The 25,477-nt window shown below is 38.8% G+C and overlaps 1 protein-coding gene across 1 annotated transcript; it reads right to left on the reverse strand.

Annotated features, from left to right (window-relative positions):
• Positions 1–1,372: 1,372 nt before the first annotated feature.
• On the reverse strand, positions 1,373–25,394 carry strc1 (stereocilin 1). Its single transcript, XM_044201300.1, has 29 exons — positions 24,180–25,394; positions 22,924–23,622; positions 22,766–22,790; positions 20,180–21,551; positions 18,938–19,759; positions 17,885–17,950; positions 16,963–17,073; positions 16,633–16,787; positions 14,443–14,629; positions 13,957–14,072; positions 12,893–13,022; positions 12,584–12,766; positions 11,837–11,875; positions 11,566–11,736; positions 11,034–11,174; positions 10,134–10,195; positions 9,377–9,512; positions 9,185–9,273; positions 8,640–8,775; positions 8,301–8,497; positions 7,504–7,594; positions 7,003–7,174; positions 6,188–6,363; positions 5,879–6,034; positions 4,916–5,058; positions 4,609–4,757; positions 4,128–4,225; positions 3,797–3,947; positions 1,373–2,171 (listed from the first exon to the last, which is right to left on the reverse strand). Exons 1-29 carry the CDS (start codon positions 24,220–24,222, stop codon positions 2,077–2,079), a joined length of 6,111 nt encoding a protein of 2,036 aa, XP_044057235.1. The 5' UTR covers positions 24,223–25,394; the 3' UTR covers positions 1,373–2,076.
• Positions 25,395–25,477: the final 83 nt, after the last annotated feature.

Raw genomic sequence — 25,477 nt, forward strand, 5'->3', positions numbered from 1 at the left:
GGTGCGCGTGGGTTGGGTAATGTGACATTAATTTAACTAAGTACATTTACTAAAGTACAAATTTAAGGTACTTCTGCTCCACTACATTTCAGAGGGAAATAATGTACTTTTCACTTCACTACAGTTATTTGACAGCTTTAGTTACTACTTACTTCACATTTTTTAAGTACTGCTGAAACGATTAGTCAATTAATCAATTAATCAATTAATCGATTGACAGAAAATTAGTTGGCAACTATTTTGATAATTGTCATTTTTCATGCAAAAACATTTCATGGTTCCAGCTTCACAAATGTGAGTATTTGCTTGTTTTCCTTTTAATTATATATATATATATATATATATATATATATATATATATATATATATATATATATATATAGTATTTAGTTTTGTACTGTTTGCATTGCAAAGGTGTCACTTTGGGCTCTTGAGTAATTGTGAAGGCATTTTTCACTATTTTAAGAATTTTTACAAACCAAACAATCAGTCTGTTAATGGAGAAAATAATCAGCAGATAAATCCATAATGAAAATAATCATTAGTTGCAGTCCTACACAAAATAGCTAAAATGAGCTCCACCTCAAGCAACTACAACAGTAAAATCCTGCTTTTATATTAATGCATGAGTAATAATAATCTAATCATATAATATATATAATAGTACAACAGTCACAGGGGACATTTTTCTGCATTAATTACTTTCACTTTTAATACTTTAAGTACATTTTGCTGATTTTACTTACATACTTTTATTTAAGTAACATTTTCATTGCAGGACTTTTCCTTGTAACAAAGTATTTTTACAGTATTAGTACTTTAACTTAAGTAAAGGATCTGAATACTTCCTCCACCACTAGTGAGAACCCACAGGGCAGAGTTTGTAGCACCCCATTCAGTGACAAACTCATTTACACTACTGTATATTAAACAGATGGTACAAACAATCTTATGACAAACAAAATTATGAGTCAAGTCAAACCATTAAATAGTAAATCAAAATTATAAGTTAGTAAGTAGGTCAAAATTCTAATAATATGTTTTACTTAGCAAAGTCAGAACCTTGACTTACTATCTCATGTTGACTCATCATTTTGATACAATGTCCATAATTGTAATATTTAACTTGACAAAATAAATATAAGTATATACACAAATACATAGTATACATAGTATACATAGTTTAATGACTTGGATTAAAATAATGCACTATATTATATTTTCTTGTTGGGAGCTGTATGTCCACATAGCTTATCATATATATAAACATTATACAAACTTGCTGCAGATGTGAGATATTAATGAGAATTGAGAGAAGATCATTTTGAACAATTCCACTGCTAAATGAAAAAATAAACAAACAAAGTCAATCAGAGGCAGACTGGTTCAGTTTAATAATTTAGGACTATATTTATCACACCAGAAAGTGTGCACAACAACACAAAACTCACACAAAAATATACTGAAGTTGACCAATAATAATACAATCAGGCCATACTGAGCATTATGTACCTGCTATCTAATCAAGATAACTCACGATAGATATATAAATGTAGCAAACATTACAGCTCTTACTCTGACAAAAATATTATATAATTTCACAAAAATATCTAACTTTATAGGTTTGCAACACAACGTTGATTTGCTCATAATAACTGTATAATAACTATAGTTAAATCTTTTAAGTGTTTGATTTGCTTTTCTGGGTATGGCGTCACATCCCTGAGAAGGATACATCGAGACAGGAGGGCTTCAGATAGGTTTATCAATAAATAAATAAATAAATAAGCCAAGTGTAATGACAATAATTCTGTTGGTGTTGGTTGACTTGGTGGATATACTGTGAAAATGTGTTGTTGTTTCCTCACTGAATTAAACTATTAATTTGGTTCTTTCAGTGCTGAATGTTGACATGTCAAAGTAATAGTTGCACAAAATATATTACAATCTAATTAAATACATATATAGCAATCCTGAAGTAAGTGCTGCTTATTTCAAAGAGGTATGGTATTGCACAGATAAATGAGCTTTTCTTGGTTGAGGAGGTGTCTCCTGATCCACCTGGGGTGAGTGGGGTCATGTGCCAGGGTAGGGCAGGACGATCGGCAGCATCAGCAGTCCCAGTATGAGACACAGAGGACTGTGGCTCAGTGCCAGCCCCAGTGACTTCCCTACAGGAACACAGTGAAAGCAATACAACTGTAGAGCCATGCAAAATACGATCCCTGTGGGTTATTCATAACAAAAACACAGTAAAGACTATTTCATTACACTTTCTGGAGTTGTTCAATTCTGATATTCCAGTATTAGTGGCACCTTTCTGTTTCAGAGCTGTTATGACATGATAAAATAACACAATAAATAGAAGAATACTTATCTCAAGTGAACCTGTTTCTGACTCTTCATATGATGTAGGATTGTTAATCCCAAGAAAGCACATCATCATACATATAAGAAGTTCACAATCACTCTCAAGGTAAGTTTTCAAGGTCTGCTGTAAAATAAAGCTCTTACAAATTCCACAAATGTAGCCCATCAAACAGATATATGTGGTTGTGTTGATAACTAAAGCGCATATAAACGTTCCAGTTGTGTCCCATACGTACCAATTCCACACTACATACCAACCAGTGTTTCGTGTGTAAAATGCATTCATGCTTATTTAAATAATATATTATATAATATATTAAATAATATTTTAATATCTGATTTAGGTGACTGCTTGTCACCAATTTTCACCAGGATTGTCTCACTTTTCTACAAGCAAAATAAAACATTGCAGCGTTAATAATTATGTGTAGATTAAAACAAATGTTGGGCAGGGGCGTAAAGCGGATGGGCCAATGGCCCCTTCCCTACTACCTACCCCCCTACTTCTGGCGCCCTTACTCGGACCACACCCATCTTCGAACTCTGTCTTCATTTTGATATCAGCTACACACCTGTAAAGTTTCGTGACTTGCACGGTTGTGACGCTATCACATTGATGAAATCAGTCCACAGACAGACAAACAGACAAGTACTCAAAACCGCTTCTGTGGTAGTTCCCGCTACAGTAGGTGTCTGCAGGACCACATTTTGCCATGATGACACACACCGACTCACAAGGTGAAAGCAATACCAAAAATCTACACACAGGGGATTTAACTACACTCATAGATGTCTCTATGCATTTTAAATTAGCTTGATTTTTGAGTACGCTGCTGATGGACAAAGGACATACAGTAGAGGAACTACTTACAGCTGTAAAAATATAAACAAATTTACAGATGATGGTGAGACAGCTTCAGGATGATTTCAGACAAGAAGTAAAGTATTACATCTTTGGAAAAAAACATTTTGCACATTTTCTTTGTAAAGTTTATTTTGGCAATAGCTTTCTAAAGTCATAGTTGGAGTGATGTTTGTCAGTGCAGATCTTGTATGATTTCCATTTAGTGCAAACATTAAGTACTCTATGTCTAGTATGCTAACTTCAAAGATACTATATTATGAATATTAACATATAACATACTGTAGTGTATAGTATTAGTAGTATTAGTATGGAATTGGGACACAACTTCGGTTAGAGCTTTGAGAGAGGTTGGTTCAAGTTCACCAGATAATTGCTCTTTTTGTTTCTGTTATTGTCTTGTTGAGTGCCTTTGAGTACCTTTTAAAGCACTGTACAAATTAAAAACATCATTATTATTATTATTATAAAGTGAACAAGACAAATTAAGTAAGATTATGAAAATCACTTCTTCTTTACAATTATCAGTGGACAACAAGAGTTTCAAAGATTTCAGTGGTTCACCTCTGAAGTCTACAGGCCTGTCCTCCCAGGGTGTCAGCACCATAGCCAGAGCTGTCCTCTGAACATCTGACAGAGCAGAGAGCTGCTCATCAGTTACTGCTGCAGCCTGCTCATAGGAGAACATGCTGATCTGTCTCTGGTGAAACACCACCTTGAGGAAGTGACAGACAGGGCAGAGAGATGAGATAAAGAGTTGTCAAGATGAATGCACTGACATGAGCACAGATATTTTGGACTCCTGTGAAAGAATGCAATAAATAGCTCTAAAATCCAAATCATACATATGAGCTTATGAAAAATGTGAAATAGTTTTTATTGAATGTGTACTTACAGCAAACTTATCAGGTGGTATCATTGAGATAGCCACAGGTGTGATTCCTTCGATTTGCTCTTTCACCAAAGCTGACATAGCGATGTCTGGGAGGCCAGCTGTAAAAAGTGCAAAATGTTTAAAAGAGACTGAAGTAGCGCAAAAGGTCACCTTAGTCAAAAACACTGGGATCCGGCAATAAGAGAGTGACAGAACATATTTAGAGGGTGTCAAGAAAACAAATAATAAAAACAAGATGGCCTTAATTTAGGGTTGTGAGCACACATAGCATTTGACTAAGCAACACAAATAAGATATTTGTGCCAGACAGATATAAAGCCAGGTGTCCAATTGACACTTTTTTCCTAGTATGTAATTTAGTACAGCTGTCTACATTGCAATTAGCTACAGAATGAAAATAAAATTTTCAATTTAGTATTAGTATTAGTGAATATACTGTAGGTGTGAAAATATTGGAAATTGGTAAGTGAATGTGCAATACCTGCCAGAACTCCGATCTCAATGAAGACATCAGTTCCCCATGAACTTATGGGTCCAAAGGCAAGCCTGTGGGTCAGCAGCCCAATGAGAACCAGCAGCTGCTCCTCTGAGCAGGACAACCTCAGCTGACCCAGCCAGAGCACCGCCTTACTGCAGCCACCAGGGAGAGACACAGCACGAGAAGTGTGGGAGGGAGGGGAAATTACTATGACTGAATATTGTCGGCAGCAGAGTGATTAAAGTGTCAAACATCAGGACTCAACAGAAGGCATTAAAAAGAGCCTGTAAATGTGTTTTGATCTGCTTACCTGAACTCTACAGCGTTGAAAGAATTCATCTCTGTGGTTTTAGCTCCACACACAAAGTATCCCATTGCCACCAGTGTGCTCGAGTCGAGCTGGCTTGGACTCTGCTTGGTGGAGTTTAACACGGTGGTAAACAGTGCAGCCAGCTGGGATGAAAATGAAAAAGTCATGATCCAGACATGCTCACACTCAACACACACTCAGTTTATTACTGTAGGTACAACTAACTAAAACTAATGGAGTCTGATACAACAGCCCTGCAAAAAGTCCTACATTCATGAAGGTTATATTGTTTACTGTTTTTGTGTTTTTAGTGAGGAGTTGATTCAACTTTATGGTCATTTTGAACGCTCTGGTTTGTTGTGCTGTTGAACTATATTGAGTTATACTTAAAGGTGTTTCTAATATTTAGTCTACTCTCATTGGTCTTAATAGGATAGACAAAATATTAGAAAAAGAGGTTTGCCTCCACCCTCTGTGTTGTGCGGGCGGTTCTTTTCTGTTTGTTCTGTTGGGTATTATTATCCCACTTATACCATGGCCACTTGCCAAAAAGCTGCCATATTTAATCAAATTAAAAGTATCAGTCGTTCATTTACAATATGACTGATTTCTGTTTATATCAAACAGATTTTAAATAAAAATTTGTGTGGTTCTCACTAAGCAGCTATAAGCCTAGAGTTTGATAGTGATGCATTCATTTAGACCGGCAAACAAACACCTGCATCAGAGGTGTCCAGCAATACTGTCTACTAGACTACTGACTACTAGAAAAATGAATTGACATCTGTCTGTTAATCAGAACCTCGGTGGTCATTTTTAAAACATAATAGTTTTTATATGTTAAAACAAAAACTGTCAAAAAGTCAGATTCTGGTCTTAACTCAACCAAATATGTAGAGTAGTTGATGCGGCCTGTATAGTAAATCTATGTGATATGTTAACTGCTGCGGGCAGAGCAGCTACCTGTCTGTTGCTCCAGGCACTGATGGCACCCATAGCAGCGATGCTCCTTCGCTCAGTCAGTCGTAGGCTGCTCAGCTCCTCTATTGACAGCTCTATCGCTATTCCACCCAGCTGTGAGATCACAGACTGGGTGAAGGATGAGACGCTGCCATATATCTGCATACACACATGTCATTCCAGAGGGACCCAGTAAATACAGAGCAGACATACGGTATTAAGACCTGGGCTGAGGAGGGAAAACTACAGCCAGACTGTACAGCCTCTGAGAGGTTGTTAAATGGACTAAAGTAGACTACAAATGAATCTCACCTGTTTGACTTTCTTGAGCACCTGGCTGCGTTGGTAGGGTGCAAGGAATGGGTCATGACCCATCAGCTCCAGACAGTTGGAGAAGGCCGATGAAGACATGCTTGTCAGACTGTTAGAGGTCCAGGCAGATGGAGCTGTTGTACGCAGAATCTCACAGGTAGGAACCATAGGAGTCGCTGGCAAAGGCAGACACAAATATCTGATCAGGAGACGCTGTTCATTGTTAATTTCATATACTTTATTTAAACAAAAAAATAATAATCTGAAACAATAATTTTGACACGATTGCCGTACATTAAAGGATTAGTTTGACATTGGACATGGAGCATCGCGCTGACGGCAAGACTCCAGGAAGTAACTGCGCGTGATTAAGAAATAGTTCACACACAAACCCCCCATGTAAGACCACAATGTGCTTTTTTTACCCTTTGTTTTTATACAGATTAAACAAACAAGTTATAACGTGTTAGTTAATGAGCTTTATAGATACTATAAGTGGATTTTGTTAATCTTTTGGACCAGGCTAGCCGTTTTCCCCTGTTTCCAGTCTTTGTGCTAAGCTAAGCTAACCAGCTGCTGGCTGTCAACTTATATTGAACAGACAAATATGACTCTGCAAGAAAGCAAATAAGTGTATTTTCAAAAATGTTGAACTATGACTTTGATAACAGTCTGTTTGCTTGAAGGCTCTCATATTACTGCCTTGGTTGCAGAAGCTGACATATAGTGTAATTCCCCAAATGTCAAACTATTCCTTTAGAGTACCATCAGGGGTTATTTATTTCAGAGATTTTAGGAACCAAAGTGATGCTCACGTGACACAGGATTTATTTTGAGGAAGCCCAGGAAAAACTGAAGAACAAACTGCTGCTTTTCAAAAAATCTGCTCCTCTCGTTCTCATCTGCACAGTGGATTCCCACATCCCCACGCTCCCACCGACGCTGGCTCATGAATAGCTTCTCTATACGCCCCACAGTCATCAACGCCTGTGGGAACACAAACAGAGACACACATATGCACATGTAGAGACACAGACACACCCTGATAGTTTACGGGAAAACAGGAACTTCACCACCTGATCCTGACACCTACTGGAGATGTGACACCTGAAGGATTTATTTACAGCCTTTGTTGGCCTAACCTGCCATGGCATCAAATAACAATCCCAACACCTCACTATGGATTTCTGGACATCGAATGAATCTGTTACAGGAATTGAGTTTTAAATTTTCCTCAATCTGAGGAGCAAACTGTCCAATCTCAGGAACAAATACGATGTAATACCAAATGAATAAAAATAGAGCAGTAAACTCACCAGGGAAATCTCCTGCAGTTTGTTGTCAGGCAGGAAGAAGAGAAACCGATCCACCTGACTGAGTGTTGTCTGGTTCCAGTTCTTCATTGGGCTGTGAGGAAACAGAAGAACACTTCATCATCTTTCCACAGTTTTCTGCTGTGTGAATAGCTGGAATGCAAAGAGCTTTTGTCATATGAAACCTCTCTATATAAGTTTGATAATGTTTTCCCTCTTATCTTTAAACTTACATGTCTCACTCTATAGGTTGAGGAAATCTCACAAACTGGATAAACTCTAAAAATGTACATCATTATGAGGCTGATTTCTTAAGTTTGCTTGGTTGGATCTTGAATCTGAAAATTAGCTGATTAACTCAGTTCTCATAATGGCAAAATATCATATATATATAAAGCCAAATTTGCAAATAACACACCCACTTTTTATGTTTTTTATAACGAATTCTGGTTGTACTGCAAATTTAGAAGCTGCAACAGAATTGTTGACGTGTATAATTATAGGAATTCATAGAGCCTGACTGTATTTACCTTTTCATTTAAATAGAAGACCAATTTATGTTTTATTTTAATTAACTTTATATTATTTAATATTTTTGTGTGCTTAATATTTTCTTCATTTATCTATTTAATTACATTTTTCTTGTTAGATATTTTTATTTTGACTGAATGTTTATGGTTTTCTTTTTACTAATCAGACATGTGCCAAGGATATGTAATGGCGTGGTTATACTGCCTTGTTTGTTAATTCATTGTTCAATAAAGCATTAAAACCTTCCGTTTTGAAGGTGATAACTTTACCCGAAGGCTGCAGGTTCTTGCAGGATACGAGCCACAATGTCTATCTTGCTGCTGCTGTAACAGAGTCCCTGGAGGAAATCCAGATTGTCAATGAAGAAGCTGCGGTCCAGCTGAATGAAAACCTCATCCACCACAAACGGCGCCATAATACCCAGTGAACGAAACTCCTCCTCTGTGAACACCCCTGTGTACATGCCCTGCAGAGACAGAGTCCACAAAACACTGATCACACAGCAAATATGACAAACAACTAAATCTATGCACTCAAAAACTTTCTATCTTCTTCTTTTTAAAATAGGAAAGGGATCTGTATGGCAACATAGTGTGACTCTAACTGACCATCCTCTGCACTATTTTGTCCACCAGCAGCTCCTGTTTTGTTCTAGACAGCAAGAGAAAGTGATGAGGGTCCTGAATAATCATCTTCCTTAGAACGTCCATCATATCTGTAGGAAACTTCTTAACGGTGCTCACCCTGCAAGCAACCACACGAACAAAAAGATAAAGAATACTTTTCATTACATAGTCAATATTTCTTTAAATCATTATTCATAAACTGCTGTTAAAACCTCCTATGAATATGTTTGGTCAGGTTGTGGTAAGGTCCACTCTCAAACTTGGCTAAGGGATTGATTAACTCACTGTCCAGTTCAACTATTTCTGGTTGCTATACTTTCTTTTTTTAATAGATCAAACATGATAAGTACACAAGGGTTTCCCATATCTTTCCTGACAAGAAAGTACATGCAGTGATTTTTCAGTGAAGGTTTTTTAAAATTTAAGTCTTGTCTACTCATAATGAGATGACCATTTCCCTGCAATCATATCTGAAAATAATGTCAACACATTAGTAGTGGAGTGATTAATGCCCACTTCTGACTTACGGCATGGACAGGGCAATCTCAGCTCCAAGATCTTTAAGCAGTTCAGAGAAGAACTCAAACTGATACAGCTCCTCGATCACACACTTTTTCTGTCCAGAAGAACAAAGACACATAACAAAGGACATATAGATATAGTATATATCACATGCATATAGACAGCAGAATGGCATCAATTAAACATGTTAAGTTTACCAGTGAGGTGTGAAGAGGACGGGGCTGCTGCCTGAGGAAAGCCAGGATTCTTCTGACTGAGGGAGGCGAGGAATCAGCCCGAAAACGCTCCTGTAAGACCTTGCAGCTCACACCCTGACCCACTGTTCCCAGACTCCTGATTACATAAAGAGGTGAGTGTCAGTAGATGCACATAGCAGTTACATATCCTGGAAAGCTGCAAGTTACTGCTATAAAGAACCAGTGGTGGAAAGTAACTAACTACATTTACTCAAAAACTGTACAGTTTTGAGGTTCTTGAACTTTTTTGAGTAATCCACTACATTTATTTAATATCTTTAGTTACTTTGCAGATTCAGATTATTAATACAAAATATAGTCAACATATAAATTATGATGTATTATTACAGATAAAGGTAAAACTTTATTGATCCTCAGGGGGAATTCACAAGCTACCCAGCAGTATATTAAAATGAGCTCCACCTTTACCAGCTATTAAAGTGATGCTTTCATGCTTGTACTTTTACTTAAGTAAAGTTTTGAATGCAGGACTTTTACTTGTAACATTTTTATTAGTATTTCTACACTGTGGTTTTAGTACTTTTACTTCAGTAAAGGACCACCTCTGCAAAGAACCAACACAGTTAAAAAGAGGCTGAGAACATTAGAGCATCTGCTGCTGTTAGTATTCATACATTTTGGACACAGACAAGGAGTGAGCACAGAGAAAAACATACAGAGTGTATACAAATTCATCACAGAAATGAAATGAACTTACAGAAATCCTAGGTTGATTAGGTTTGGTTTAGAATCAATCACCTCTTTGAAAATTGCTTTAGCCTGGGGAAGAAAATGGAAAAAAAGTTGTGTTATGTATTTGTTGTAACATGCTGGTTTGTGCAGGTTCTAGGCTGCTTTCTCTCCCAGTTTTCATGGTCAGTTAAAAGGGCAATCTGATATGAAGGTTTTTGTCTGTGTTGTTTGCATTCACAGGCAGGTCCATTCAGTGTCAGTGATGATGACGTCTTTGCTTTTGCTTCTCCACTTAATAATTTAGCAGCTAATCAAGATACTGTCATACACACCTTCTCACAAATAGAGGAAGCATATTTAATTAGAGGAAGCACGAAGAGATCATAACACAAAGTAAAAGTCACAGGCTCAGAGGTTAGATGTTTTCACATATTCAAATACTGTAAGCAAGTGTTCAAGTGAACTGACCGAAGACTTGATGGCCTATTCAACCATGGGGCGAAACATTTGTATAAAGTTAATTTTATTTCTGTCTCTCTGTTTTTTGTTGTTGCTTACATTGATAAAATTTCAAAATCTGACCATTAATGCTACAGAACTGTCAAAAGATTATAATGACAGAGGCATTTTTACAGGATAGTGTAAAATATATTTTTGCTCTAAATTTATCATCATGTTTATTTTTAAGATTTGCTCAAACCTTTTCTTTCTTGTTAAATACTGACTACCTTTTAGCTTTTGAACCTTCTCTGATATTTGATAAAAAAAAAAACTTTATAAATGAAAATAACTCTTTGGCTGAACTGTTTACCACTCTGCATGTGCACCCTGTGATGGGGTCTCCTGAGTTGGCAACACATTATTTAAGAGTTTGAATAGCATGGCTCCTATGATGTGTCCTGATGCACGATGGGCTGCGTGATACCTGCTGTGTGTTCCAGGGTTTTGTGGATGCAGTGGTGATGTTGTTCACAAGCAGACGAGTCCTGGGCAGGACACTGAGCAGGGGCGTGCAAGAGAGCAAAGGCTCCACATCATCCAGCCAACCGACCACTTCTGGGAAGCCCTGGTCAGAAAAAGAGGTAAGATAACACAAGGAGGCGTGTAGCAGTCGTCCTCTACAGATGAAAAAAGTCACATAACTCTGAAAGTCTTTGACTGAAAGCTTAGGGATCAAATATTAAATCTACTTTATCCTTTTAATTGCATTATTTACAGTACCCAGTGTTTTAAGTGAGTGGAATTACAGTAACAGGATATTGTGTTCTTAATAATATTGTCTTTTCAGTCTCAATGTCAATTCTGCATTTATTATACATTTATTATTTAAATTTTCTTTCATTTTTTTCTTTGATTGTAAAAAAGCCATAGTGAATACAAATGATAAAACTTGAACATTTAGACTCTTCAAGTCAATATGAATGTGTCTCCCCACTGTTAACATGTCTGTGTTGTACCCATAGTTTGGTGGAGACAGCATTGGCTTGAGGCGGGCTGAGGCCTTGTGTGTGTTGGGCCATGGCGGGCAGGGATGACAGCAGCCTGTCAGAGGTGAGGGTCAACAAGGTCTCCGTCTTCACTCCCACAATGAGGGAGCCGAGCTCCTGCAGCTGGCCTGGAGCGGTCAGCTGGGCAGAGAGGAGGAAGGTGTGAGGGTCAGGTCGCAAAAATTCAGAGAACATCTCTACACTAAATTCACATTGTGAACGTGTTTACAAAATAACTCACGGTGATAATTGAAGACAGCTTGTCTACAATTATGGAAGCCTGAAAAACATACAGAATGACAGCAAATGACTAAAAATAAATTACCGTAACTTATAAAGTGGTAATTCCAACTGGTAACTGACTGGTGTGTCATATATTCTGTATCTACTTACTCCAGCTCTGCATCATGTTTATACTGGGTGAAATACTCAAATCCAAGATGTTGTTTTCATTATTACTTCACCATTTACTAGAATATCAAATAAAGGGCCTGAAAATCTCTTGTACACACAGCAACTTTGTCACAATGGACCTGCTAAACTATCCGTAGGTTTGAAGAGGTCAGTCCTCTCAAGACTCCCTGTGACATATAAAACCAAGACAACAGCTGTGAGGCTGAGGTAAAAAGTAAAAGGCTCCAGTTCAGATGATAGCTGAAGGTGAAGTAAAGCTCAGGTCTTTGCCTCATGAGCCATCTCACCTCGGGGGTAAGTGTGCTGAAGACCGACTGCCTGTCAGCTGTTCCTCAGGTCTATAAGCTCCACCAGCTGCCAGGAAACCCAACCATGTACAACAAATGGGGCTTGTGCAGTGAAAGGGACTGGCTAAACCCTCACTCACTGACACCTGACATTTATTTTACACGAAAGAATCAGCTCACTCGTAAAAAAAAAAAACTGTGTATGTTAAATGGCGATAGACATTGAGTTATAGATGATGCTTCCTACATCTTCCACTGTACATTACATGTTGAGTACGCTCGTCTACCTGTGCAGGGCTGAATGAAACAGAGTCGAGGGCAGGAAAGACAGCAAGCAGCTGCGACGGTGTGAGACCCTGCAGGAAAGGCACACCCAGCAAGGGCAGGAGGTGGGAGAGCTCTGCCAGTCGATCAGAACTGAGCGTGGAGGGGACCTTTAATTCTGTGCTGTTGAGTAACAAACTGGAAATCTGGACATAAGGTTCAGAACAAGTACAGAGACAGCACATATATATTAAATACTCCTCTGATGCAATTGTTAAATAAAAGCACACATATGAAAAACAATAAAGAAATCACACATAAACTGTTCCTACCAGATGGCTGGGCAGACTGAGTCCCTCACGTGTGCAGTTCATAATGATGTCCCGAATGACACTGAAGGCCTCAGTGCCTTTGTACACAAGGAGGTCCTCTGGGTCTGCCAGGCATGAGAGTTTACCCAGCCTAAAATTACAAACACTGTTTTGACAATACACAGCTGGGAGCAGATGAGAGGTTTCCTTCCAAAAAGCTAAATAAACATTTTGTAACAAAAAAAAATCCACTAAATTAAGCTCCTCATTCAGTCTGCGTAGTGTGAAGTCTGTAGAGATATGGCCTTAAGATTCAATAATTACATTTCCCACAGCACAAATGACCATAATATATAGAATAATATATAAGACATGTAATTGTCAACAAAAGCAAGACAACGTAATACTAGTGTAGTAGTTTACATAGTAATATGTTACCTTTTCAGTAGATGTTTCTGCTGAGTCTCTAGATTAAATATCTGTTTGTTTCAAATTTAAAAAATGAGACTTTATGGCTGACTGTTATTTTTGTCAAACAAGGCCACTGAAAGTTGTGCAAAATAGTCATCTTTGTTTTTTCTTTTCTGCAATTATTTGATGACACCATATTTTTAAGGTTTCAGTTATATACAGTTCTTCTTTTTTGAAAATGACCATATTGACAGAAAGTCAAGAGTCTAATTTATCAATACATAAAGTGTATATTACATGCCCATATTCATGTAACTTATTAGCAGTCCCTAAAATGTCAACATTGTGCTACTGTCCAGCAGACAGACAGTGAGTGGTAAAAGATTAAAAGAAGGCATCACTTTACTCAAATGAAGGATTTGGAAGCAACATAAAAACAATCTGTTTATATCTGACAATCTGACAAATTATTACTTTACACATATATACTAACAGGGGTCAAAATCTACCTGGAAAATTAAGCAGAATCAATCAAACTAAATACCAATGTGTTTTGCCAGATTTTATCTGTGGTTAAACCTACTGAGGTAATGTCGAATAGCTAATTATGTGTAATGTAAAACAGTTTACATGGACAGAAAGGTTGGAGGTGCCTCCATACAGTCATTCCCAACCTGGTCACATCCTGAGCTGTCAGGTTTCTGTAGGTGCCGATGAGGCTGTGAGCGATGAATTCCTGCTTTAGAGAAGTGAGGGTGTTTCTCTGCAACACATCCAGCCCGTCCAACAGCTATGGATAAACATGATGACCGAAATACAGTTATAGCATTTCTGTCTATGTGACATTAAATACTTTTTGAAAATGTGTAAATGTTTATTGATTGAATGTGGCCACAACAAGGTCATTGATGATCTTCAGGTCATTCTTAATTCATGTGTTCCTATCTTTATTTAGTGAACATTATCTATAAGCATATGGCACACATTGGTGGTGACCATAGACATACAGTCTAGGGTGGTAACCACGAAAGAAGAGGCTGTCTGTGCTTTCTTTCCAGTATGTGACGAGTAGCTCTGCTGTGTCCTGGGGCTAATCGAACTGACAGAGTCCTGGCTTCTCGGGTTCCTCAGCCAGGTGTCAGAGCTCAGAGGGCTGTTACCTGAGCAGGAGAGAGGTGTTGGAAGTTGTGGAAGGGCAGGTAGGTGATCAGGTTTCCAGCATCCCTGATGAGTGACTGATGACCTCTGGTGATGTTGGAGGGGGGCATAACTTTGCTGTACCACAAGCCAAAAGCCCGCCGCTGGTCCAGAGTCATGCTCCCCAAGTTTCTGTTAATGGCCTCTCTCCTAGTAAAAAAATGTAAGTTTTGTTTAAACTTGTGTGATATACTGGAACTGCTGTGTTGTAACAGTTTTACTGAATATTTGCAAAATATTGTATGTGGCCTGCATTGAAAGATTGCAGGTTGGGGGAAAACTTACCATTTACTACTGTAAGCTAGGAACAAATAATAAAGCAATTGTTTGACATTTTGGGAAATGCACTTATTATTCGCGTTCTTGCTGAGAGTTCGATGAAAATATTGGTACCACTCTCATGTTTCTCTGTTAAGTGTGAATCTACAGCCAAGATTAGCTTAGCATAAAGACTGGAAACAGTGGGAAACAGTTAGCCTGACTCTGTCTAAAGGTATCAAAATCTGCCTACCAGCACCTTAACATGTCATATCTCTTTTGTTTAATCTGTACAAAAACCTAAGTATAAAGATGACAATTTGTGGTTCTACCGGGGTTATGGGCAGGACCTGCTGTGAATTTTGTTACCTATAGACAGAGCCAGGCTATCTGTTTTCCCCTATTTCCAGTCATAATGCTAAGCTAAGCTAATTGCATGCTGCCTCCAGCAACATATTTATCATGCAGATTTCATTACAACAGACCTAATTTCTACTGAAAAAAAGAAACAAAACATAGGTGGTATAGTCTTAGATGTTATTGTACTATCTCACTTGCTGGGCTTTTTGGGTACAGGCTGTAGTGATGTTTATGTTTGACGGTGATACTTTGAGGTGTGTTTGTTTTCCTTAAGAGAATATTAAGTTTGACTTGAATTGTACTCTGTCATGAGCATATAGTAAAGACCACAAAAGAACTATGATGGGGGTGTATCTGCACTGCTTTACAGACAGCTGTTACGTACCTGAGTCAATCTGAAATACATCTTGCTGCTCTGTTCTACATTTCATGGCTCATTCTTGTTGAATCAACAGCAGATACACACAAGTCCTTTCCAGATTGAAATCTAGTAGGTGAACTAGTTTCCTTTACTTCCTATGTATAATGCATGTTCCTGGCACCTTGGGGTGCAATGACACATAATTTCTCACAGAAGCCTGACACCAGTGCTGCGTTCGGATGGAAGCCTAATGTATGTAGAAAAGTGAGATTGCATGATTGTGCACAATTGAAACAAATCATAGTGTTCACTACATAGCAGATTCTTAGCAGATGTAACACAGGAAAACTCAGTAACTGCTTTGTTTGACATATACTGTATACATAATATTGAGTAGGATCTCTTTTGCTGTTAGGAGAGACCTTTCACTGGCATTTGGCTGAACATTCAGGATGTGAACATTTCCATTCAGTCTCATCCCAAAGTTGCCTTATATATAAGATCGTGGATGTGAGCTTGGAAAGGCGCATGACATTGTGCATTATCCTACCAGAAGTGTCCATATAAAAATGCAGAAGCATGTTACAATGAACAAACGCACCTTGTCAACAAGGAACACTTTTAGCCAGCTTTGTGGAGACAGATTAGGTTTACACTCATGTCTGCCATGCCTGAGGTTCAACAGCACCTCTAAACATACATTCGTAATTACACAATTTCCCACTTGGATTATTAAAGTACTCTATCAGACAATTGATCCAGTTGGGGACTTCTTCGCCTACTGGCAAGGATAAATGGAGATGGAGGCAATCTTGGAGATGAAAACTCCAGCAACAGAAAAACAACAAATTTAAACAAATTGAAATTGTGTCCAGAAAAACGAACATCATGAACATCATCTGTTATTAGCAGATGATGTTTATCTGCTAATAACATCATGCTAAATATTCCGGAGAACAAACTTGAACAGTATCACAAATGCAAAAGGGCAACTTTTGAGAAACCAAAGAAACAGTCCTCAACATTCACACACAAGTGCACCAGACAAATAATACTACTGATAGAAGAAGTGACACAATAATCACTAATAAATGCGGCTTATAATAATGAGTATGTGACTCATTACTAATGAGTATTGGGTCATTAGAAATGACTAGCTGACACCATCACTCACACATTGATGTTGTTCTGCAGTGAGGGCAGAGCCTTGATGTCAGCCAGGCTGGCAGCAGCCAGCAGGGGAGCCAGCTCAGAGAAGAGACTACCATCTTTTACCAGGTGTGTCTGGAACAGCACTGACACCATGGTGGACAGGTAATTATCGTGCAACTGACAAACAAAAACAAATACCAATTTTGTGTCAGCAAGAATGCAATACTGTGTACTGTGTAATCAACTAAGACTAAACAGACGCTATAGCCGTGAAACAGGAAGAAACAGGAAAAGACTTCTAAATGTTGTTAGTGTAGGTTTCACCTGGATGTATAATAGTGTGCTTATTCACCTGCAGCGCATCCTTGTTTCTGCTATAGTACTGAAGTATCAGTCTGATGGTGGTGATGTGAGCTGCACTGAGCACTGACCTCAGGCTGCTCAGCGGTATACTGAAATACTCCTGGACACATAAACACAGGAAGGAAATTAGTCCAAATAAACATGAAAAACAGACAATAAAGACATAAATAATTCAAGGGTGTCTATGGAAACAAGCCAAAGAATCTACAGCCTTGTTAGCAGCTGTGTGAGGCTGTACTTAGGCACAGATGGTAAATGGTAAATGGACTGTACTTATATAGCTAATGTCAGCATACTGAAATTCTCACAATAATGATGCTAACATGCTTACGGTAAACAGGTATAATATTTACCATGTTCACCATCTTAGTTTAGTGTGTTAGCATGCTAACTTTTACTAATTAGTAATAAACACAACATAATGATGGGAATGTCATTGGTTTTGCAGGTATTTGGTCATAAACCAAAGTATTGGACAAATTTGGACAAATTTGACGGTATAATGCTGCCACAGGAAAGGTTAGGTGATCACCAAAGTATTTACAGTTCATCCGGACATGAATGTGTGTACTAAATTTCATGGCAGTCCATCCAATAGCTGGTGAGGATTGTCAGTGCACCAGAGAAAAAGTCGGGGGGGTTTAACCAAAGTTAGTAGGAAATATCGTCTGGGGACCATGAATGTCTGTACCAAATGTTGAGCCAATACATCTAGTAGATATTGAGATATTTCACAGGCCTATGGCCTACTGCTGGGGCTAGAGGAATAGTCAGAGGATCACAAATATCATTAGGATTCATCCTCTGGGTAACATGAATGTCTGTACAAAATGTTATGAAAATCCATCCAATGGTTGTTGAGATATTTCAGTCTGGAACAAAGCTTACATTAACAGTGTGGCATAAATCACCTTAATGACGAAGAATTCATCACTGGTCACGTCTCTTGCTGTCTGCATCAAGCTGGTTAAGACTCTCTACAGAAGGAAAACACACACACACACGGTTGTGACACTATAAACAGAGGGATTAGTGGCACTACATAATCTGGGAGTCTGTTTTGACACATTATTTTTAATTGTCAAATCAAGTGTGAGCCAGTAGAGATTACACCCAGGGGAAGCAATTGATTGTCGATATCAATGACAGGAGTGTAACCGTACACACTGGAGGTTAGCTGCTGTACAATGACGCTAATGGTAACTGATACAGAGGAATAATCAGATAAACTATAAAGTCAATGAATTGTTCTACACAGAAACTGATTGAGCCTATATGAATAAATGATGAGGGATAATCTCTATTCACACTATGCCCTGATTAACATACAGAATAAATTTCCAAAAAGGTGCTAAAATATACTTCATTAGTTCTCATTGACGGACTTTTATATAGTAAAAAATAACAAAGCAGGCAGCGGTGGAATGTATCAAGGTACATTTACTCAACTGCTGTACTCAAGTAGAAATTTGAGGTAGATTTCCATTTCATGCTACTTTCTACTCTACTACAATTCAGATGGAAATTATGTAAGTTTTACTTAACTACATTTATTTGATGGCTACACATGATTACTGGTTACTTTACAAATTTAATAAACAAAACATACACAATATAATGCATTGTTATAGATTAATCTACTCAACAGTATTATAAAATTGTTCAAATTTGTTCCACCTTGACCAACTACAAAAGTCAAATGCTACTGACACATTAATGCATCAGTAATAATAATCAAATAATATAATAGTATAACACTATGAGGAGCCATTGTTTTTAATTATAAGTACTTTTACTTTGGACAGTTTAAGTACATTTTGCTTATAATACTTGTACTTAAGTGACATTTTCAATGCAGCACTTTTAATTGTAATAGTTAGATTAAAGCATCAGAGTACTTCCTCCACCACTGATAGCAAGATTATTTTCTTTTCTGACAATTACTGCACAATTAAACTACCTACCCCAAAGCACTGCAGCAAGACCCTCTTTTTGTCAAAGTTGTTTTCCCTCTCGAGATAGCGAACTACGGATGCTAACATACTCAGTCTTATGTTCTCAGTGACATGTAGCGAGGTGTTCTGGACCTCCTCCAGGGCCAACAGGATCACCACCGTGGTGCTCATTGCCTGCTCCACCACTGTGGCCACAGGTGGAGTCAGCAGATCCTCCACCCTGGATCTCAGACTCTCCACCCAGCAGCGCACCAACATCTGCAGGGCCATATTCTGATTGGCCCCAGGCTGGCAGGCTGAGTTGAGGACAGCTGAGCAGGTCCAGTTAAACTGCCTCACCAGGTTTCTGGCCAAGCAGAAATTAGGCTCTGCAGTAGTGCTGTTGTTGGTGCTGGTTGTAGTGGTGAAGTTGGTGTAGGTGTTACACATACTTCCCACCCACACACTAGACGGTTCCCGGGACAGCAAAAAGAGAAGACCAGCGTTGGGGCAGATAGAGGAGACAAAATGGGTCTGGTCACGTTCCCAGCAGAGAGTCAGGAGTGCTGCATCTGGAAGAGATATGCTCCAGCTGGAGTACTGGCACTGCTCTGTGGGGTTGAAACCAGTCAGGCCTTCTCCATGTCCCCCACCAGGAGATAGCCCTGGATTTGAATGGTTGGCACAGTGCTGCAGTAACCAGGTGTTGTCCTGATTGGCCAACAGGTTCTGGAGTACTGTATTATTGGCGCAGACTTTGGAGGTGAAGTTAAGTGGGTCGATCTCAGCGCAGAGAGCTAGCTCAGTCATGTCCACGATGATGGGACGGGTCCACTCTGAGTACTTGCACACCTAAAGTACAGATGATCGTGAATACAACATCCGAATACAAATTCAGTACTACTGAGTTGTTTTAAAATAACATTTGAACTTATTTTCTGCAATGGTTTACTGATTGAAACTGCTGCCTTCAGTTTGTTGTTGTGTATACATGAGTGCATATAGTTCAAGACTCGTCAGTAAGTTGTACTGATGATGGTCCTTTGACCGAAATGTTCACTTTGTGTCATATTTTTTCATATCGTTTCACCATTTACACATTGAACAAATTATTATTTTTACATCTTAAGAGCCTCTTCTAGTTTTTTGGTCAGTGTGTAGGCAATTTTTCAATGAAATGGGACTTGAAATAATATTTGACTTTTTTTGTGTGCATACAAGTTGTTTATACTTTGGATACACAGATCTTTGTCATCCAGGTAAAATACCCACCTGTGGTAACAGCGCTATTTCCTCTATGTCTGTGCAGACTGAAATCAGCCATTTGTTCTGAGGGTTTTGTAACAGCTTTTCAAACAGAGACACTTTGCAGCAGACATTCTTCTCAAAAGCAAGCTGATCATGCTGCCAGCAGAGACCAACCACTGAATCGTCCACGTGCCGTTCTCCCCATGTGTGGTAGTCACACCAGCCTGCGATGTTGAAGGACTGGGTCGGTTCAGGCGGTAGAAGGCTAAGAGAGGTGTTGCAGTGAATCTCAAGCCAGGTATTTGCCTTATTACGCAGCAGGCTATTTAGAAAAGTTTTGTTGGAACAAACCTCTTTAGTAAAACCGCTTTGATCCAGGCGGATGCACAGTGACAAAACGTCGATGGTAATTTGCATCACATCATGCCACTCAGAGTAACGACAAGAATCTAATATTAATGAACCCATGTCAGGGAATGGTGGTGGAGGGGGCAGGTTTGTGCAGTTAGGCATGAAGCGCCCATTTTCAGGGTTGGAGAATAAAAGCATGAAGAATCCAATGTGCTCACAGATAAGTTTGGTCAGTCTGGGACTGTCCAGGCTCATGCAGAACTCCAATAAGGAGGGGTCCGCCGGGATTGAGGACTGCTTGATCCACTGCTCATAGATGCAGAACTGACTCACCATGTACCCAGGATCTGCAGAGGAGTTTGCACAATATCCATACAGCCATCTGTTCATCTGATCTGAGAGCAGCTCCCTCATCAACAAAGCATTGTTACACACCTGCTTCACAAACTCCTCACGTTCGTTATCGCTGCACAGCGACACGAGGACAGCGTCTACCTTGTTACCTAACCAGCTGTTGTAGTTACAGGCTAGCTGTTTGAGGTTGGAGGCTTCTCTGGCTACTTGAGGAGGTGCAGAGTGAGGGAGCGGAAGACTCTCAGAGGGAGGGGTGACGGCAGGGGAAGGCTGTATGTCCCCAAAACTGCAGTCAGATGACCTACTGAGGAACGGAGACACCAGTGCTTGAATGACATAACACATGTTGTTCCACACCTGTTCTATCTGGTTAGGGCTGAGGGAGCTTAGCGCCTGGCAAAAGGTGAGCACAGACGTAGAGGATCCCGCTCTTGAAGCCGTGAGGATGTCAGCACACAGTGTGTCATTGAGCCTGGCCAGATTGTGGCGATCACACCTTAGCAGGATGTCGTGGTTGTTATCAGTGTCGTCTTTTGCCTCTGAGACACTGCGCTGGAAGGGGACGCTGGGAGGATTCTGGCACTTTGGCCCTGGATATGTGCACAGGGACTGTTCTGGAGCCAGGAAGATTTCCAGTAGTATGTCAATGATGGAGTTACCAAAGGACCAGCTCACATTGTGGTTTATTCCCCTAAACAAAAAATGCATTTAATCATTATTACAGATTTTTTCAGTAACACATTAATATTTACTAAAATGCATACAGATTCAATGAGAGCTACTCTGGCTGATATGTATTTTACTTCTCTGGGATGTTAATTAAAGGTGCCCTGTGGAGTTTTCTTGTTAACACACAAAAGTTACATTTAGTGTTTCTCACTAAAACACATTGTGTGTATATTTAACAAATATGATGAATGTATTTCCTTTCTCATAAAACATTATTAGAAAGCAGATTTTTTTACATTTTAAATCCTGCTTGTTTACATCTGTGTTTGCTAGCTACTATTTTTCTTCTTCATTGTTATTATTGGAAGATTGCTGCGCTTGTGTGTTACTGACACCAACTGTCTGTCAGTGGAATGGAGTTGTGAAGTGTTTTTCCCCATACTGAATTCATATTTCAGTTTTTTCTTCAAAGGATATCCTTAATGTTACTTAACATAGAAATACAGGATTCTCCAGGATGTTGTAAGAACCCTATAGGTTTATGTTGTAGCCACTAGTTTTAATTATTTCAACTTCATTTCTAAAAAAAAAAAAAAATTAGTTCATCAGTTTGGCATGGTGAAGGGATCTGAATACTACAATAGCCATGAGCTTGGCTGCCGTTGCTATGAAGGAGCCAGTCAGAGGCACAAATTAAAGTGTCAGTGAATTCAAAATGCTCGTTTTAGTTATGAACAAATTCATCCAAAATTAATAGAATCTGATAGTGAAGTTATTTAAGCTGCAGACTGTAAAATCAGTTTTCTCATCAGTGGAATCTTTAGCTTCCAGCCACCGTTAGCGGTGCATGAAACAGAATTTTAGGCTCCGTGAGTGGATGTTTCTTGCCGAAATGCACATTGGGAGTTGTAGTTAACCTCTACTCTGAAGTTTGTATGTACATAGGCTTGTGCCTTTGACTTTTTATCAAAGAACATGTACATTAATTGTACTGATGATTCAACCAGGAGTTTCATGCCGATCCGAACAGTAGAAGTGCTCCAACTGCGAGTCGCGTGACATTGTCTATGGAGACCGGCAGCAGGAAAGTATATTGCATCATCCGCGACCTCGTGTGCATGCACAATTCAAACAAAACAGGGACCCACTCTTAAAAACATTGCTCTGTGGTCAAAAGCTGCAGAGGGGAGCTTTAATATGGAAAAAGGGTTTATGTGAACTTCGCTAATAACTTACCACATAATGAGCTGCTTGAGATCTCCTGCAGAACAAGTGGGAAAACAATTTAATCAGCATAAATATTATGTATATAAACTGTATGTTTAAACAGTACAGTTTAGAAAACTACATGGCACTGCTCAAATGTATATACTGATGAAAAATAATAGTCTTACCTTGTTCACAGGTCTCTTTTCCGTCTAAAGACGGTATTCTAATTCCAAACTGTAAAGCTATTTTGATATAGTCCATTGGTGCTTGGAGTAACGTTGCCATAAACTTTGAGACATATATTACAGCTGCATCCACAAGGCCACTCACAGCACTGATCAAATTCCCAGAAAGAGGGAGACTCGACAGTGTATTTACAAATGTCTGCTGAAAACCATTTAATGCTGCTGTCATTGATTGCCCGATGCTGAGGTAGGTCCTCAGGAAGCTGTTTGACTCTCCATCACTGTTCAGTGGAGTGCATGTCTGGGATCTTAGAGATGACACGAACGTCAGTAGTGGCTTTCCCAACTCCAGTGACACGGTCTTTGTTAGTTCTGCCTCCAATCCACAGTCCTGTCTCCCAGACAGAATACAAACTAAAGTTTTGGGAAAGTCATCTATGAATCTGTTTCTCAGCAGTGGTTGAAAGGCAGCAAACAAGTTAGTCAGAGTACTGTAATATGCATTTAAGTCAAAACCCTGTCCTGGGGTTGAGAAGCTGAAGCTACGGATATTTTCATTTTCACCGGACAAAGAGTGGATTTGGTTAATAACTTTCTGGATGTTTTCCTCTAACTTGGTGGCCTCGTCAGGAGTCTGGTCAGTCTTTCTTTTGATTAATTTGGGCTGTGAATACACTTGCTTGACTTCACATATGATCCCTGTAGATAATAAGAAAACAAAAAACAGGAAATATTCATTTCTGTTGGCCCACAGTGACAACTGTGAGAAAGTTGACCTACTCTTTGAAAATTAAAGTCACAACATATACAACATATAAAGGATTGTGTGATATTTGTTTGGATTTTAACCTTTATTTAAGCAAGTAATTACATTGTCATTGAGGTCTGAAACCTCTTTTGCAGACATGACAGAGAAATTTATTTTCCTTTTTGTTTACACTTACTAAGAAAACTAAATATTACCTACAAATAAATGTATCTGACAAATATTAAGTTAGCTGTATTTATACTGTAGACTGTTATGTGTAAGCATTTACAAGTCTTACAACAAGCACTTCTTTCTCATTGTCAAGTTAATAAAGCTTTTAAAACAGTTTAGCTTTGCTTATCAAATATCACATATCAGATCACATGATATTGTCACCTCAATGGAACAGTTTTGCATTACTACATAGTTGTTTTTTAGACAATACTTGCTTGGTGGTTCTTAATTAAGACTAGCCTGAAAGCTTTCTGAAATCTTACTTTGTACTCACCAAATAGGATGCACACCATGCAAGCAGCTGGTGTAGACCACATTGTAAGTGTCCTCAATCAAATGCAAGCACTTCGGGTAATAATAAAACAAAAATCCACTTTGTTTTATCCTGTTGATGTAGTCCAGATATTCAGCTGAGGTAAAAGAACCGGACTGAGAACAGGCTTCATATTGGTTAACTATACCGAGTCAGACTTCACAGAAATAAAGCATTCAACAAGCTGTCGCTCATCCTTCAGACGTAATCTTTGCCCAGCAGGCCGAGGTGATGCTCCCTCTTACATGCCACTCTGCTCACAGAGGCTGCAGGCTCCTCACCTCCGTGTCTACGTGCAACTCTACACCTGGTCTAATTAAGGACACCGGTAAAGGGAAAAAGGTAGGTGCGAAATGAGGGCTGTGAAACGCAGAAGGGATTTCGGCAAAAAGCCCAGCCGTCTGTACTGAATTATTAAGAGAGTGAGTTGATTAACTCCTGCGTCTGAAACCCGAGTCCTGTCAAAGGAGCCAGAAGACACCAGACTGACTGCTGGAGGATTTACATGACATCTGCTGCGAATACTCTGCTAGAAAACGTATAACTCCCACATACAGCCCTATGTTGCTGTAAGGTGGTTTATTTAGATGGGCAAAGGGTAATTCTTTAACGCATGCTATTTAAAGAGGTTATTGCTTAATCAGTTGACCCTAAACTTTTTAAGTGATTCATCACAATATATGTACATATTTTTTAATTTCTACATTTTAAGGTATTTTAGTATTTTTTCCCCTACATTGTTTAAAGCGTTTAAATGGAGAAAACCCCATTCAGGTTTTACCAAATAACATTTACACCTTAAATGAAAAATGACGGTCCTTCTACAAGTTACAAATTCAGGGGTGATTTTAATGTTATCTGGCTAACTAATATTTTTCTGCCTAAACCGTTTAAACCACAGAGAACCCCATTCAAATACAATCCATTAGCTGCACACTTAAAATCTCATTTTAAAGTTAATTTAAACAGTATTATTAATGGAAAAAGTTAATGGTAAGCTATAGTAGTTAACATAACAGGCTCTTTCACAAGCACCTGGAGAAGGGAATAAAATGAAAAGGCTACTATATCCACTACAGCAGAAACTCTAGTGAAATGAATATTTAACAGTTAGTCTGTCCCTATTATTTTAGCCAAAGATGGGGAAATATTTTCAGGGGTACAACTCTCTTCACTCATAAGCATGTAAGTGTAATGTAAGTGTACCATTACATTATACCATTCTTCTTTTCTCCCATGAATTGGTCCACGTCTCCAGC

The sequence above is a fragment of the Siniperca chuatsi genome, linkage group LG1, assembly GCF_020085105.1.
Source record: "Siniperca chuatsi isolate FFG_IHB_CAS linkage group LG1, ASM2008510v1, whole genome shotgun sequence".
NCBI lineage: Eukaryota > Metazoa > Chordata > Actinopteri > Centrarchiformes > Sinipercidae > Siniperca > Siniperca chuatsi.